Source organism: Pelodiscus sinensis, chromosome 1, assembly GCF_049634645.1.
Source record: "Pelodiscus sinensis isolate JC-2024 chromosome 1, ASM4963464v1, whole genome shotgun sequence".
Taxonomy (NCBI): Eukaryota; Metazoa; Chordata; order Testudines; family Trionychidae; genus Pelodiscus; species Pelodiscus sinensis.
The window spans coordinates 164,736,931-164,752,103 of NC_134711.1; the positions used below are offsets into that span (position 1 = coordinate 164,736,931).

Below are 15,173 nucleotides of genomic sequence, written 5' to 3' on the forward strand. Positions count from 1 at the left end.
GCCTATCAGGGGACTGCCCTTTAGGCCTCCTCCTCTTCTGTAGTGCCGGAGACAGACTGGTGTCGAAGTCTCTGCGGTGCCGGTGAGGCATGGTGCATGGGGGAGTCCCGCATGGATGCCGGTGCACTTTGAGGACCCGATGCTGACTCCAGAGCCAGTACCAGCCAGAGAGCTACCTTCATAAGGATGATCTTAAGACGCGACTCTCTTGCGCATTTCATTCGCGGCTTGAACGCCTTGCAGATTTTGCAGGCTTCAGTGAGGTACGTCTCTCCCAAGCACTTTAAAGACGAGGAATGAGGGTCACCATGGGGCATAGGCTTGTGACACTTTTTGCAGGACTTAAAGCCTTGCTGGCCGGGCATGCCAGGGAGTGCTGTGGCGGGGAACAGCAACGAAAACAACGAACAACAACAAAAGAGTCTTTATCTTAACTGCAGGTACTTAAGCTAACTGAAGAAACAGAGACAATACTGAAGACAACTATTGCTAGATGAGCTGAGGGTTATTCCAATGACCGTCAAGGTGGTAAGAACTAACTGGGTGGGTGAGGGGGCCAGCAAGGGTATATATGGGCCGATATACTGGCACCACTCCAGGAGGCTCCCCGCTGGCCCAAAGGGTACTGGTGAGGGGAAAACTTCCGACGATGCGTGCATGCTGCGCGCACACACCTAATTGGAATGCACATGAGCAATCACTCGAAGAATCTGCTTCTGGTCTGCTCTATGACCTCAAGTATACCATGAGCCATAATTTTGTAACCTATTGATTACTTAAGCTCTTAATTCATGCTGCCTTTTACATCTATAAAACACCAGTTTTGCCAATCTCTCTTTATATATAAAACGTCACCACTGCATTTATTGTCTGTGCTTCCCCAAGCCAATTTAATTATATTTTTTCTTTTATCTCACTTGAATTAAATTTTCATAAGTAACATGACAAAACAATGATTTTTTTTTTAGCAACAGTAGTAATTTAACAGAACCAAAAAAGGTATGCACATCCTAGCATCTTTTAACAATCTTTTTTTGTCTATTCCCCACCTCCGATCAGTTTTTGGATTGTGTTTGTTTATGGCCCACCACCGTACTGTCATGTCTGACTTTAACTCTTAGGAGCTTCAAGGGGTAGCCGAGTTAGTCTGTTACAGAAAAAAACAGCAAGCAAATGGTCTGGTAGCACTTTATAGACTAATAAAACACGTAGATGGTATCATGAGCTTTCATGGGCACAGCCACTTCTTCAGATGACCGGAGTTACGACTAGGGGATAAGAAAACTCAAAATAAACAGGAGAAGGGAAGGGGGTGGGGGAGAGAAAGATGCTCTGTTGCCCACCCACCTACCTCTATACATAAAATATCAGGAGAAAGGGTGATAAATCTTGTGACAATTTTCTTCCACTATTTGATCTGAGGAAGTGGGTCTGGCCCACGAAAACTCATCACTTAATAAACCATCTTGTTAGTCTTTAAAGTGCTATATAGTCCTATTTTCTGTTTTAGCTACACCAGACTAACATGGCTGCATTTCTATCACAGATCCTATGGTTTAACTTGATTCTCAGAAATCCATAGCAAACATTTGAATACATTTTTATAATGGTAATCGTTCCCCAAAAAACTATAATCTTAGCATTGGTTCCTCTCCATTAGGATGACCATTTACCTATCATATGGATGCTTAACTCTACCTTCTCTATCTAGTCTAAATGCTTTTCAAGATTTTCAGAGATGACATAGAAGACAGGTCTTAAAATTGCTCTTTCCGAGTAAGCATACATTGTGCTACCATTCCTCTAAAATAGATCCAATTGTCTATACTATTAATTAACCTGGGGTGTATTTAAAAAAAGATAGATCAAAATTGGAAAAGTTTTAGAGAAGGTCAACAAAAATTATTAGAGGTATGGAGCAGCTTCCATATGAGAAGAGATTTAAAAGACTGGGGCTCTTCAGCTGAGCAAAGAGGTTATTAATGGGGCATATGATAGATGTCTATGAAATTTTGATTGGTGTGGAGAAAGTGAATAAAAAGGTGGTGTTTACCCCTTCACATAAAACACAGGCACTACAGGGGATCACCTGATGGAATTAGTAGGTAGCAGGTTAAAAACAACATAAGGAAGTACTTCACAAAACACAGAGTCAACCAGTGGAATTTATTAACTTGTGTGTTTTGAAGTCCAAAATACCCCTGATTTCAAAAAAGAATTAGATGAGTTAATGGAGGGTAGATTCATCCATAGCTATTAGCCAAGATGATCTGGGATGAAAACTCATTAATAGGATTTCCCTAAATTTCTGACTGCCAAAATCTGGTACTGGAAGGCAGGGAATGGATCACTTAATAATTGCCCTGTTCTGCTCATTCTTTTTGAGGCTCATGGCACTGGCCACTGTCAGAAGACATGAGACTGAGCTAAGTGAACGATTGCTCTGACCCAATATGGTTGTTTTTACCTTCTCCTATAGACACAGATTTCACTGCCAATGTGCTAAATACTCTGTTCTGCTTTTGAGGGAAAGGCCTGTGCCAGCCTATCACAAACAGGACCATTTTATGCATCCTGAAAAACATACATTACTTTGGGTGGGAATATTTGATTTTCAGGGAATCCATTATTCTAATCTTCTGGGTTTTTCAGGACATGCATTGTTTCCAGGATCAGACAGAATTTTAACAATATCTAATAGGCGACTGGTTTAGTACTCAAAAATGAGACTTCTTTCTTTCTGTTTCCCCTCATCCCTCATATATATATTATATATATATATATATATATTTGCAATTGATCATTCCCCCTGCTCATCTACAAGATGAGAGGTTTAATCTTGTTACAAATAGCACCTTGTTACAAACATCATTTACAACATCTTTCAATTGCTTAACTTTTCTCAGATCCCATCCCAAGACAAATATTGTCTCTGTGGCCTATATTAATTAACTCATTCATCCGAAATAAAATAATAACAATAACAACAACAATAACACCACCAAGCCTGCCAGTTTCAGTGTTTTCAATCATTCTCCCTGAAGCTTGCCTTATTGTTTTATTTGACCCTGTCATAAATACAGATGACATATGCATGAAATGTTCTGCCCACAACCATTATTTGTATTTCTATGCAGAATGCAATAACCTATGAAACATTCTGTGACATCTTTGCATAAAAGATGTCAGAGAAAAATAAATTACATTGTATTATATTTCACTTATAATCCATATTTAAATATAAGCCTCCAGATGGTAAAGGTGAGGGTTGTACATTAACCCTTTGATCTAGATAGCCCCTTTGAAAGATGGAAGTTTGGCATTGAATGAACTCACAAGTTTTTGAATTATTTTACATTTAAATCATACATTTCTTATTTTCATCCATCATTAACCTAATTGATCTCATTTAAACATGCAAATTAGGGCACTGAACTTTCACGTTCACAGATATTATCCTTTACTGCTTACTCTAAGTATCTTCTGTTTCATTTGTTTCAATTGTTCTTTAATCTGAAAAGCTTAAACAAGATAATTTTACTTATTAAGAGTGTTTACATAATAAGTGAGCTAGATAATTAAACTAATTATCATTAAAAAGTATATATGAATAGGTGATTAATATTATTGATATGATATATGGACCTCTGCATGAGAAGTTTTTTGTGTGTATAAAAGTAGGATCTTGGTCACATTCTAATTTTATGGCTGTTTAGACATATCTCACATAAACAAATGTGAAAGTAACACATTTTGTACAGCAGAATTCACTCAAACTTTGAATGAAAAAATAATAAATCTATGATTGAAGTGGTATCACTAACTGGCTAGCTAAAATGCTTAAAACCCACTCTAAATTGGTTCATATTTTTCCACTGGCAATATTCTCTGGTTCATGGTATGTAACCTAGTTATTTTTTCAGATGTAGAAGGCTGTAACCTTCAGTTATGGAGAATTGTTTTCTGCAGGCTGTTGCATCTCTGTTTACAGGCCTGGCAGGAGGGGCTGGGATTTTAGGGTTGCCAAGTGTCTGGTTTTGAACTGGACAGTCCAGTATTTGAGCTTTCTGTTTGGGAAACAAATTGAGAAAATGTAAATGAGAAAATATAAATGTCCGGTATTTTTTAAATAAGATGTAATGTAGATTGTGATGTAATGTCAAGTGTGTCCTGTATTTTTGTTGAAACCATCTGGCAACCCTATGGGATTCACTACAGCAGCAGAGGACCTGCCACTGTTCTGCTCCTTTCTTCCCTGACATTTCCAATGGGAAAAGCAGCAGAACTGCCAGCCGCATCCCTGCCCCTGGACACAAAGATGCAGCAGCTCCATGAAGGGGTAGAGCTAAGAATTCTGCTCCTTTCCCTGCTGGGAGGGATGTGGGGAAAGGTGCAGAACTGGCGATAACTCCTCCAGCTGCCATTCTGCCCTCAACACTCTCCCAGGTAATGAGAGACAGGGAGGGGAAGAACATGATGGTCCCAGACTAGAAGCAGATGAAGTCACAAGGGGTATCATATGGGGAGATCACATGCCCTCCTCTTAGCTGGTGTGACCACCCTTCCCATGCCAGCAAGAAATTTTATTTACCTGCACCACTAGCTGATAGCTACAAGTTTGCTAAGCTAACATTTCATTGCAGATCTCCGAGACTGCTGATTGAGAATGTACCCCAAATTGCATCACAAGCGATCACAGATATCAGCATAATATCTTTTTTACCTAATACATATTTAATGCATTAGTGTTGTCTTTTGGGAAGTATGGTCAGCTTATGAGACATGCTGAAGAATCTTTCAGTGTGTCTTGTGGCATTGGCCACATTACTGCTGCCATTTTAGAATCACTATGATTGTGTGTGAAATTTAAACAGGTTTGATTTCATTTCAAAGATTCAAAGAAAGCCTCCTGAACTTGTGCCTGGAGGGAGAGAGTCAAAATATGCTGTATAATACCGTAAATTACTGCAGCACCAAACAAACTTTTATAGGGACAGTACTTCACTTCTGATCAGTTCATAACAAAACAGAAGAAGATTTCTGAGTGTGAGAACAGAAGTATATAATACAGCTAAATATTTCCCTGAGATTTATTTTGTTTTATTTTTATAGTTTATTAAAAAAAAACCCTCCTACATAATAATCAGTGGCAGCTAGTCTAACAACAAACTTCTGAGAAATGCCACCGAGAATGTTATTCGATCTTAAGTTTATCATTGACAGTAAGTGTCAGTGGAAAAATAGACTTGGCAAGAATGTCATGCCATTTCTAATCCCCATTGGGCAAGCATGAACTAGCATGCCACCAAATCCTTTAGCAAGACAATGACAGTAAGACTCCCTTCCGGCAAACAGACCATGAGATATGGATGGATTAGATTCAGGTGAGAGAGAATATAAATTAGTGATGGGTGAATCTCAACAAATTGGAGGGTTTAAGTTCAGATAATCACCCAAAATTCTGGATGTTTACCTCCAACTTTATGTACATTTTCTTAATATATGTAGTCTGCAAAATAGGGCTGGGAAAGACACACTTTATCATCAGATTTTAAGTGCTGACCATGTTCTCTCTCTCAAGATACTTACAACCTGACCAAAAGAAACAGGGTATCACAAGAACAGGCAATCCCATAATTCTGCTCTTTTGCACCTGGCCATAACAATGAGAGTGAGTAGAAGTGCTCAAAAACAGTACTGCACTGTAAAAAGAGTTAACCGATTTTTTTTAAATAAATCTCAAGTTCATTTCAAGTGGAGACAGGATTCTGATTTATTTGGTTTTATCTGATTTGGTTTGCACAATCCCAGTAATAAATTAGAAGATGTGGGAGGGGAAAATGAAAAATATATATTGATATCAATACTATTAAAGGTTTTACTTTTATCAGGTTGTTGTCCAATAAATTCCTAACTAAACCTGGTGCATGGGCTTATAAAGGCTTCTTTACTTAATCTTTCCGTGTACTCATTTAGAGTATTTATCTTACACAGCCCCATAATTTTGGGCAGATTTCATTTCACTCCATCATTCCATAAGTTACCAATAAAACCCTGTCATTTAATGTCATATATCTTCTCTTTCTCATATCCATTACCTGGATGAAGTCACATGTACTTAGCCACTCTGTTTACAAAAAGAGTGTTGATTTCAAGTATAACTATAAAGTAGAAAAAAATTCATAGAAGAAGAAAGCAAGGGCCCAAAATACTTACCTTCATGATTTATTTCTAAGCACTGATGGTGCTATTTGAACTACAAAAGTTAATCTCATAAGTAAGAAATTTCTAACTGAAGGAGTAATTTACAATGTAAGGGCACATCTAAATGAAGATGCTAAAGCAGATGATCTTGGTTTGCTTTAAGTATACTATATTGAGCTGGTATTCATACCACTGTTATGTGAGTTTAAAGTATTTTCCTTGTTAATTGTGGCCATACAACTATGTACTTTTTCAAATTAACCCTATAGCAGTCTGGGCAGATATTCTATGGTGCAACGTTGTGCTGCTCAGCTCTATGAATTCTGAAATTTTTATCGTGATGCATTGTCAGATGCCTATGGTGCCTACCAGAATTCTGGGACTTGGCGCCAAAATAACAAATTTCCATGATCCTACTTCTGAAAGCCCCTAATTCATCGTATTTTTGCCAGTGCCATTGTATCAGAGATCAAGGACACACTGCTGAGTTCCATGATCAGGACAGTGTTTCATTTGAACATGATGATGTACTTGAATTGACAATTGTACAGCTGAGTAGAGTTAGGCTGGCTGCCTTGAAGGCTTCTGGGTGCTGTGATGACACAGCTGCAGGTGGAAGAGGAGCAGGATGATGAAATCGGGCAATTGTTTTTACAGGGCATTTATCTGGAGCACGTTTACTTAGTGAAGTGTCACTTGAGCTCAGCCAGCTAGTAGTGTCTGTTGGGACGGGATCAGAATGCACAACTGGGATGACCAGAAGTGGCAACAAAAAGCTAGTTTACTAAACATCTGTGCAGTTTGCTCTTGAGCTACAATGACAGAACATCAACATAAGGGCACCACTCAGCAAGGAGAAGAGTGTAGCTGTCATCGCCTAACCAGTTTGATGTTGGTACATTAGCTATTGGGGTGTTGTCATGGAGATATGCAGTGTTACTCAGAAGCAGCTGCCAGGCCAGGCCATAAAAGAGGTTATTGCTTGTTTTGATGTGATGGGATTTCCAAACTATGTAGAAGCTACAGATGTTCTTGTTCTTTGCTCACTGCACCCACACCAAGACCATCAACAGGAAGAGGAATTTTCCTATGGGCCTACAAGGCCTCCTTGATCACTATTGAGCATTCACCAGTATTAATGAGAGGTGGTCTGGAAACGTCTGTATTTCTAGGATCTTTAGAAGCTCAGGACTGTTTTCTGCAATGATCAAGGGAACTCCTGCTCTGCACCTCACTATGGATATTTGATGGAGTTATGATTCATCCTGTCATTCTCAGAGACCCAGCTTCCCTTCTGCTTCACTGGGTTAGTGTTTTTGTTCCACAGAGGTCATGGATTCTGTGACTTTCAGGAAAGACTTTCTGAACATTATAGGCGGCTGGAGAAGTTGCCTCAGAAAAATGCCTCAAGTGGCATGTGTGCTTACTTTGAGATCAGGAGCTACTCTGGGATAACGAACATACTGTAACCAAGGAAATTACCAATATATGATGGTTTACTGATTTTATCAGGATTTGATACTGGGAGAGTGGGTTTGATATTATAGGGAGAGCTGACCCTGAATGATTTTTTTCACTCGTGCTTTTATAATCTTTTATATTGAGTTAGCAAACATAACAGAGGTAACAAACTACATCACTTGGATTTAAAAGAGTTAAAGAATGTGATGAAAACTTGAGATCGGTGGAACTTTTTGCACGTCCAAAGTGTTATTCATAAATTTCTGCTAGAAACTATTTTCCTTTTCCATCCCAAAGTATGGATGGAGCTGACTGATATGGGAAGGAACTGAAATTTGATTGATTGAAAGGTATGACCCAATCTGGACAGGGCTACATAGGGATGCTCTGCTGGAGGTTTGTAACAAAATTTGCTCCAGCACAGCTACTTCCTTCTGCATCTGGGCTGTGTCTAGACTGGCCAGTTTTTCTGGAAAATCAGCCACTTTTCCAGAAAAACTTGCCAGCTGTCTACACTGGCCACTTGAATTTCTGCAAAAGCACTGATGATCTCATGTAAGATTGTCAGTGCTTTTGTGGAAATACTATGCTGCTCCCGTTCGGGCAAAAGTCTTTTTCCGAAAAACTTTTGCGCAAAAGGGCCAGTGTAGATAGCAGAGATTTGTTTTCTGCAAAAAAAAGCCCCGATCATGAAAATGGCGATCGGGGCTTTTTTGCAGAAAAGTGTCCTGCCAATCTAGACACGCTTTTCCGAAAATTCTTTTAACGGAAAACTTTTCCGTTAAAAGCATTTCCAGAAAATCATGCCAGTGTAGACGTAGCCCAGGTGTATCATGTCCTTTTCCAGGGCCATCAGTTCCCTTTTGAGCCTTTGGGATCATTCCATAAGCCATCCCTCTACCCTTTTGCTTTGATGGCCCTCCCTTGGGATGCAGTCACTAGTTCCCTGAACATCTCTTGTGGTCTCTCATTTCAGTCAAAGGTTTGTAAGACTTTCAATGAATGATAAAGCCGCTGTGTTTAGGCTGTGGCATTGAAGGTGCTAAAGGCAGCCAGGGAAAGCATACTTTCATTTTTATTGTCTTGGTGCTGTTTTCTGTGCCAAACCCATTACAAAATGTTGAGAAGCTTAACAAAAAAACCCAAACTTCAGTCACCTGAAGAAGTGGGCTGTGCCCACGAAAGCTCAGGATACTATCTACATGTATTGTTAGTCTATAAACAGCTACCAGACGATTCGTTCTTTTAAAAAATGTTGCTTTCCCACAATGTTGGAATGCCATTCTCATCTTCTCTTCCCACTCTGGGGTTTGCTTCAGATGGATGACATCTTTTCCAAATTACTTCCTCCTTCTACCTCAGTGCTAATGCTGTGAGGTGAGTGAGTAGGTGGGAAGGGCAGCAAGGGGCACGTTAGTAATTACACACATCCCGCTGCAGGCTATCCTTATATTTGAGGATGCTACCCTGAGGCAAGTCCTCAAGAGGCACAGAATACAGAAAGGCAGGAACACATGCAGAGTTGCTATCTACCAAGATGGGGGGCTCTCAGGTGTTGCAGAGGTGAAATGGAAATTACATATATGAGTAACTCTGAGAAGGTTGTCAATATGCAGAAAAAGTTGTTCGAATCCCCTTACATAGGAGTACTGTAATACAGCATATTCTACTTACTGGGAGAGCTCCCAGCTGCAGCAAGAAGTGGGCTCTGTCCACGAAAGCTCATGATACCATCTACATGTTTTGTTAGTCTTTAAAGTGCTAGCAGCCTATTCATTGTTGTTTAAGTTTATCCTGTACAGACTAACTCAGCTACCCCCTGAAGCATTTCCTGTCTGTTTGCTGGTAGACTTCTTGAGCACATCAGTGTCAGTCTGGCTGTATGCATGGGGTTCTTGTGTAACCACTTACTCTGCCATGTTATACTGTTCTTGGCCACCTCATGTGTGGATGCAATGATAACATTAACTGCAAAAACACAACGCGGGTGCTCATGGCGGGGGTTCCTTTGCTGTGACCTGGCGCCTCCTCACCTTCATTTGCTCTTATGATATCTTGCAGTTATATACATTCCAGAGACTATTCTCCAGATGGGACTGGAGCACTTCAAGCATGCACGTGCCAGCACAGTGTTATAATAGCTATGTAATTCTGGGCACATGAACTAACCACTATCTGAAATCAAAAAAAGACCACACCTGGCTGCGTGCCAGCATTTAATTAGCAAGAGGATATTCAGTCAAGATAACTTTAGAGCAGTGGATGGCACAAAGGTACACAGACAGGCTGAGCTAGGTGTGAAGCAATAAAGGGTGGAACAGCACTGGGCAGACTGCCAGAAGCAGAGTGCTTAGAAATTCATTCACATAAACCTTAAAGCACCCGAACTCACAGCTAAGAAGAGTTTCTTTTAATCCAAACAGATTAATTACTGCTACCTCTGGTGCCAAATAATTCAGTTTTTTTAAACTGTGTGTGGACACAAGGCACTTTAATCAGAACAAATAAAGTTATTCTGAGGTAACATCCCCTTGTTAGACAAGCCTTGAGGATAATTACTAAATCTGTGCTCGTGGGCTCTGACATGAAGAACATCACTCAAAGCTAAATTAGCAGGGCACAAATTTGCTGGTTTAATCTCCGCTGTTAACAGCACCTAATATTTCTATGGTATTGTCAAGCTAAAGTGAATATTATATAAAACTATTATCTTGATGTTGAAAATCTCTATGAGAAAACCTGAGACACTATTGAAACCCACAAACACTTGTCCTCTCTCCTCTTCCAAACAAACTAAGGACTCAATCTCCCAGTCCTTACTTTGGGAAATCTCTCACTGATTGCTAGAAGAATTGCAGGATTGGGCTAGAAGAGATGGATGTGTATATATTTTAACTCATTAAGGATATTTTATTTCATATTGTCAAGTCACAGGGCCAGGGCCCAACAGGGTTGTGGATTCACTTCAAGACGGAGTTGATTAGGATAGTTGCTTCTATTAATCTCACTACATCACTATTATTACAGGCTTATTACTGCCAAATGGTTACACGGCTACTGCAAAGTAATCCCAATAATTACACAGCCACTGCAAAATACAATCTCACTACATTATTACTATTACAGGCATAATACTGCCAAATAGTTACACAGCTACTGCAAAATAATCTAAATAATTAGCATAGGCAAAGCAATGCATGTAAGTGAGCAACAGGCACTTAGAACTGCTTACGCCCCTTCAGTTCTGCGGGAAGTCCCATTCCGGTCACCTTGCACCAGGCCGCAGTGGACGTGGCTCCAGCTGGGGGATCCAGGGCACCTCTCAAGTTCTACATCCCTGGTAAAACTCCCAGAGGAGTGAGACCCTCAGCAGATCTTATTCTTTAGCTGCCTACCAAGTGTGCACGAGTTGGCCCAATGCCACTTTCAACGTTCCCACGGGGCTGAGAGCTGAGGTCATATTATTTATCCCATACGAGGGTCTTAGCAAGGGGAGTTTGGGCTGGTGAAGGCTGTCTGATAAAGAACACCCAATGTTTTTGCTAGTAGTCTTCAAGGCTGGCCTAGAGGAGGACAAATTTAACCCCTGCAGGCCCACCTATGGCTCACATTACACATCTATTAAATGTCTACTGGCAGAACACTTTCACTCAAAACCAGACAGTGTAAAAATGTGTGTATATTCATACTAGAAGATTTACCTGGCATTGCTCAGATCCTCCAGGACTGGGGGCTGGAGGTGTGAGTGGGGGAGTGTAGGAATTAGGTTTGGGGGGCTTAGGATAGATTCAGAGCAGGAGACTGGGGGTGCGAGGAGGGGCTCAGAACAGTGACTGGGGCTGCAAGAGTCAGGACTGGGGGCTGAAGAGGGGCTCGGGTGGGGAATGCAGGTATCAGGGTTGAGGGACAAGAGTGGCTCAGAGTAGGGAGTGCAGAAGTCAGAGTAGGGAATGAGGGGAGGCTCAGGGCAGGGCAAAGGGGCAGCTGCTGGCTCTCTCCAGGGCCGGCCTGGGGAGTGGGGGCAAGACCATGCTGCCCGGCCAACAGCTACTCCCTGGGGACAGTCTGAGTTCATAGAATCATAGAACCATAGAGCTGGAAGAGACCTCAGAAGGTCATCAAGTCCAGCTCCCTGCTCTAGGTAGGACCAATCCCAACTAAATCAACCCAGCCAGGGCTTTGTCAAGCCAAGACTTAAACACTTCTAGGGATGGAGACTCCACTACTTCCCTAGGTAACCCATTCCAGTGTTTCACCACCCCCCTAGTGAAATAGTTTTTCCTAATATCCAACTTGGACCTCACCCACCTCAACTTGAGACCACTGCTCTTTGTTCTGCCATCTGTCATTACTGAGAACAGCCTTACTCCATCCTCTTTGGAACCTCCCTTCAGGAAGTTGAAGGCAGCTATCTAATCCCCCCTCACTCTTCGCTTCTGCAGACCAAACAGACCCAACTCCCTCAGCCTCTCCTCATAGGTCATATGCTCCAACCCCCTAATCATTTTGGTTGCCCTCCGCTGGACCCTCTCCAGTGCATCCACATTCTTTCTATAGTGAGGAGCCCAGAACTGGACATAATACTCCAGATGTGGCTTCACTAGAGCCGAATAAAGGGTAATAATGACATCTCTGGATCTGCTGGCAATGCTCCTCTTAATGCAACCAAATATGCCATTAGCCTTCGTGGCTACAAGGGTACACTGTTGACTCATATCCAGCTTCTCATCCACTTAACCCCCAGGTTCTTTTCTGCAGAACTACTACTTAGCTGGTTGGTCCCCAGCCTGTAACAATGCTTGGGATTCTTCTGTCCCAAGTGCAGAACTCTGCACTTGTCCTTGTTGAACCTCATCAGATTTCTTGTGGCCCAATCCTCAAATTTGTCCAAGTCACTCTGGACCCTATCTCTGCCCTCAAATGTAACTACCTCTCCCCCTAGCTTAGTGTCATCTGCAAACTTGCTGAGGGTGCAATCCATCCCGTCATCCAGGTCATTAATAAAGATATTGAAAAAAACCGGTCCTAGAACCGAACCTTGGGGCACTCTGCTAGAAACCGACCACAATCCTACCCTTCTAGCCATCCTTCCATCCATCTTACCGTCCATTTATCCAATCCACATTGCCTTAACTTGCTGGCAAGCATATTGTGGGAGACTGTATCAAAAGCCTTGCTAAAGTCAAGGTATATGACATCCACTGACTTTCCCACATCCACAGAGCCAGTTACCTCATCATAGAAACTAATCAGATTGGTCAGGCACAACTTGCCCTTTGTGAATCCATGCTGACTATTCCTAATCACTTTCCTGTCTTCCAAGTGCTTCAAAATGGATTCCTTAAGGATCCCTTCCATGATTTTTCCAGGAACTGCGGTAAGACTGACCAGCCTATAGTTCCCTGGATCGTCCTTCTTCCCTTTTTTGAAGACTGGCACTACATTTGCCTTTTTCCAATCATCTGGGATTTCTCCACGACTTTTCAAATATAATGGCCAAAGGCTCCTCAATGACATTTGCCAACTCCCACAGCGCCCTCGGATGCATTAAGTCCGGACCCATGGATTTGTATACGTTTAGCTTTTCTAAATAGTTCCTAACCTGTTCTTTACCCACCAAGGGCTGTCCATCTTCATCCCATCTTGAGTCACTTAGCCCTAGAGACAGATGATGTGGGGAAAGCTTAAGTACTCAATGCTTTCTTTGCCTCTGTATTCACGGACAAGGTGGGCTCCTGGACTAATGCGCTATGTCTAGACTGCAGGCTTCTTTCGAAAGAGGCTCTTTCGAAAGCATCTTTCGAAAGAGACTCTTTCGATAGAGAGCGTCTAGACTGCACGGAGAAATTTCGAAAAAGCGGCTTGCTTTTTCGAAAGAAAGCATCCAGTGAGTCTGGATGCTCTCTTTCGAAGACGCCCTATTTACATTGAAGAACGCCTTCTTTCGAAAGAGGAACTTTCGAAAGAAGGCGTTCTTTCTCGTAAATTGAGGTTTACCGCCATCGAAAGAAAAGCCGCGTTCTTTCGAATTAATTTCGAAAGAACGCGGCTTGAGTCTGGACGCAGGGGAAGTATTTTCGAAAAAAGGCTACTTTTTTCGAAAAAACCCCTGAGTCTGGACACAGCCTAGGTTACCTCCTTCGTCCAGTAGAGGCCGCACAGCCTCTCTGATCACCTTCTTGTTAACATGCCTGTAGAAATCTTTCTTGTTATCCTTCATATCCTTAGCCAGTCGCAATTCCATTTGCGCTTTGGCCTTCCTGATAACCCCCTGGCATTCTCGAGCTATATATTTAAACCCCTCCCTGGTCATTTGTCCATGTTTCCACTTTTTGTAAGCTTCCTTTTTGTGCTTAAGTTCACCAAGGATTTCCCCTGTAAGCCAATCCGGTCTCCTACCATGTTTGCCTCTCTTGCTACGCATCAGGATGGTTTCTTTCTGTGCCTTCAATAAGGCTTCTTTAAAAAACTGCCAGCTGTCCTGGACTCCTTTTCCCTTCATGTTAGCATCTCAGGGGATTCTGCCCATCAGATCTCTGAGGGTATGTCTACACTACCACCCTAGTTCGAACTAGGGTGGTAGTGTAGACATACCCAGAGGAAGTCAAAATCTGCTTTTTTGAAGTACAAGTTGTGTATTTTACTACTCTCTTTTCTTCCTTTGGTCAGGATCCTGAAATCTACCATCTCATGTTCACTGCTTCCCAGGTTGTCACCCACCTCTACTTCCCCTATTAGTTCCTCTCTGTTTGTGAGCAGAAGGTCACACTGCCTGGCTGCTTCCTCAGGGGTTGGGGTGTTTGTTACCCTCCTGTGGTACCTCAGGAATATAACTGTCTCTGCTCTCACACCCCTACCTTTCTGTTTAATGAGGAACAAATCACATTCCATGCACATCCCATTGATAGGCACAACCAAACCCTTTGCTTACTTAGGTTATGATAAGAGGAAGCTACATACCAAATTTGGTGGCCCTGGTTCTTAATGTTTAGGATGAGTTCTTGAACAAATAGACTCACAGAGAGAAACACAGATAGGAAGACCAGACAGATGCACAAACTTTTTCAGATATATAGTAGATTATGTATTACTTACAGTGTATTTCTAGAACCTGCATTGCTATCTGAGGTGTAGAATTTAGGGACTCATGGTCTACTCTGCAACTTAAAACGGCACCATCATCACTCCGATCCACTCGGAAATCCAGCGTGCTGCTAACAGTGAATGTTCTGCGATTTTCATCCTCTTCCTTTAAATATTTTACATCTGCAAGAGAAACAATTTTATCTTAATGATGTTCAAGGAGCACAAGGCAAATTAGGAGGCTCTAGTGTATAGCAAACTGATTTTTAAAAATGGTTCACCTATTTGCTTTAAACACCTCTACATTTTATAGCCAGATATTCCATTTTTTGTCTGAACCAATACTGCCATTGCCAAATACGCATTTAGGAAAAGCAATTTCAAAATCAACTGATGAGAGCCTACACACAAGATTTTTACTTGTT

At 41.6% G+C, this 15,173-nt stretch overlaps 1 protein-coding gene across 6 annotated transcripts in view; it reads right to left on the reverse strand.

The window, feature by feature from the left end:
• CADM2 (cell adhesion molecule 2) overlaps positions 1-15,173 on the reverse strand; it is a 1,012,793-nt gene that overhangs the window by 168,901 nt on the left and 828,719 nt on the right. For all 6 annotated transcript variants that reach the window (XM_075909639.1, XM_075909649.1, XM_075909633.1 and 3 more), the window contains one exon: positions 14,761-14,931. In XM_075909639.1, coding sequence (XP_075765754.1) covers positions 14,761-14,931 — 171 coding nt within the window. The remainder of the gene's footprint in view (positions 1-14,760; positions 14,932-15,173) is intronic.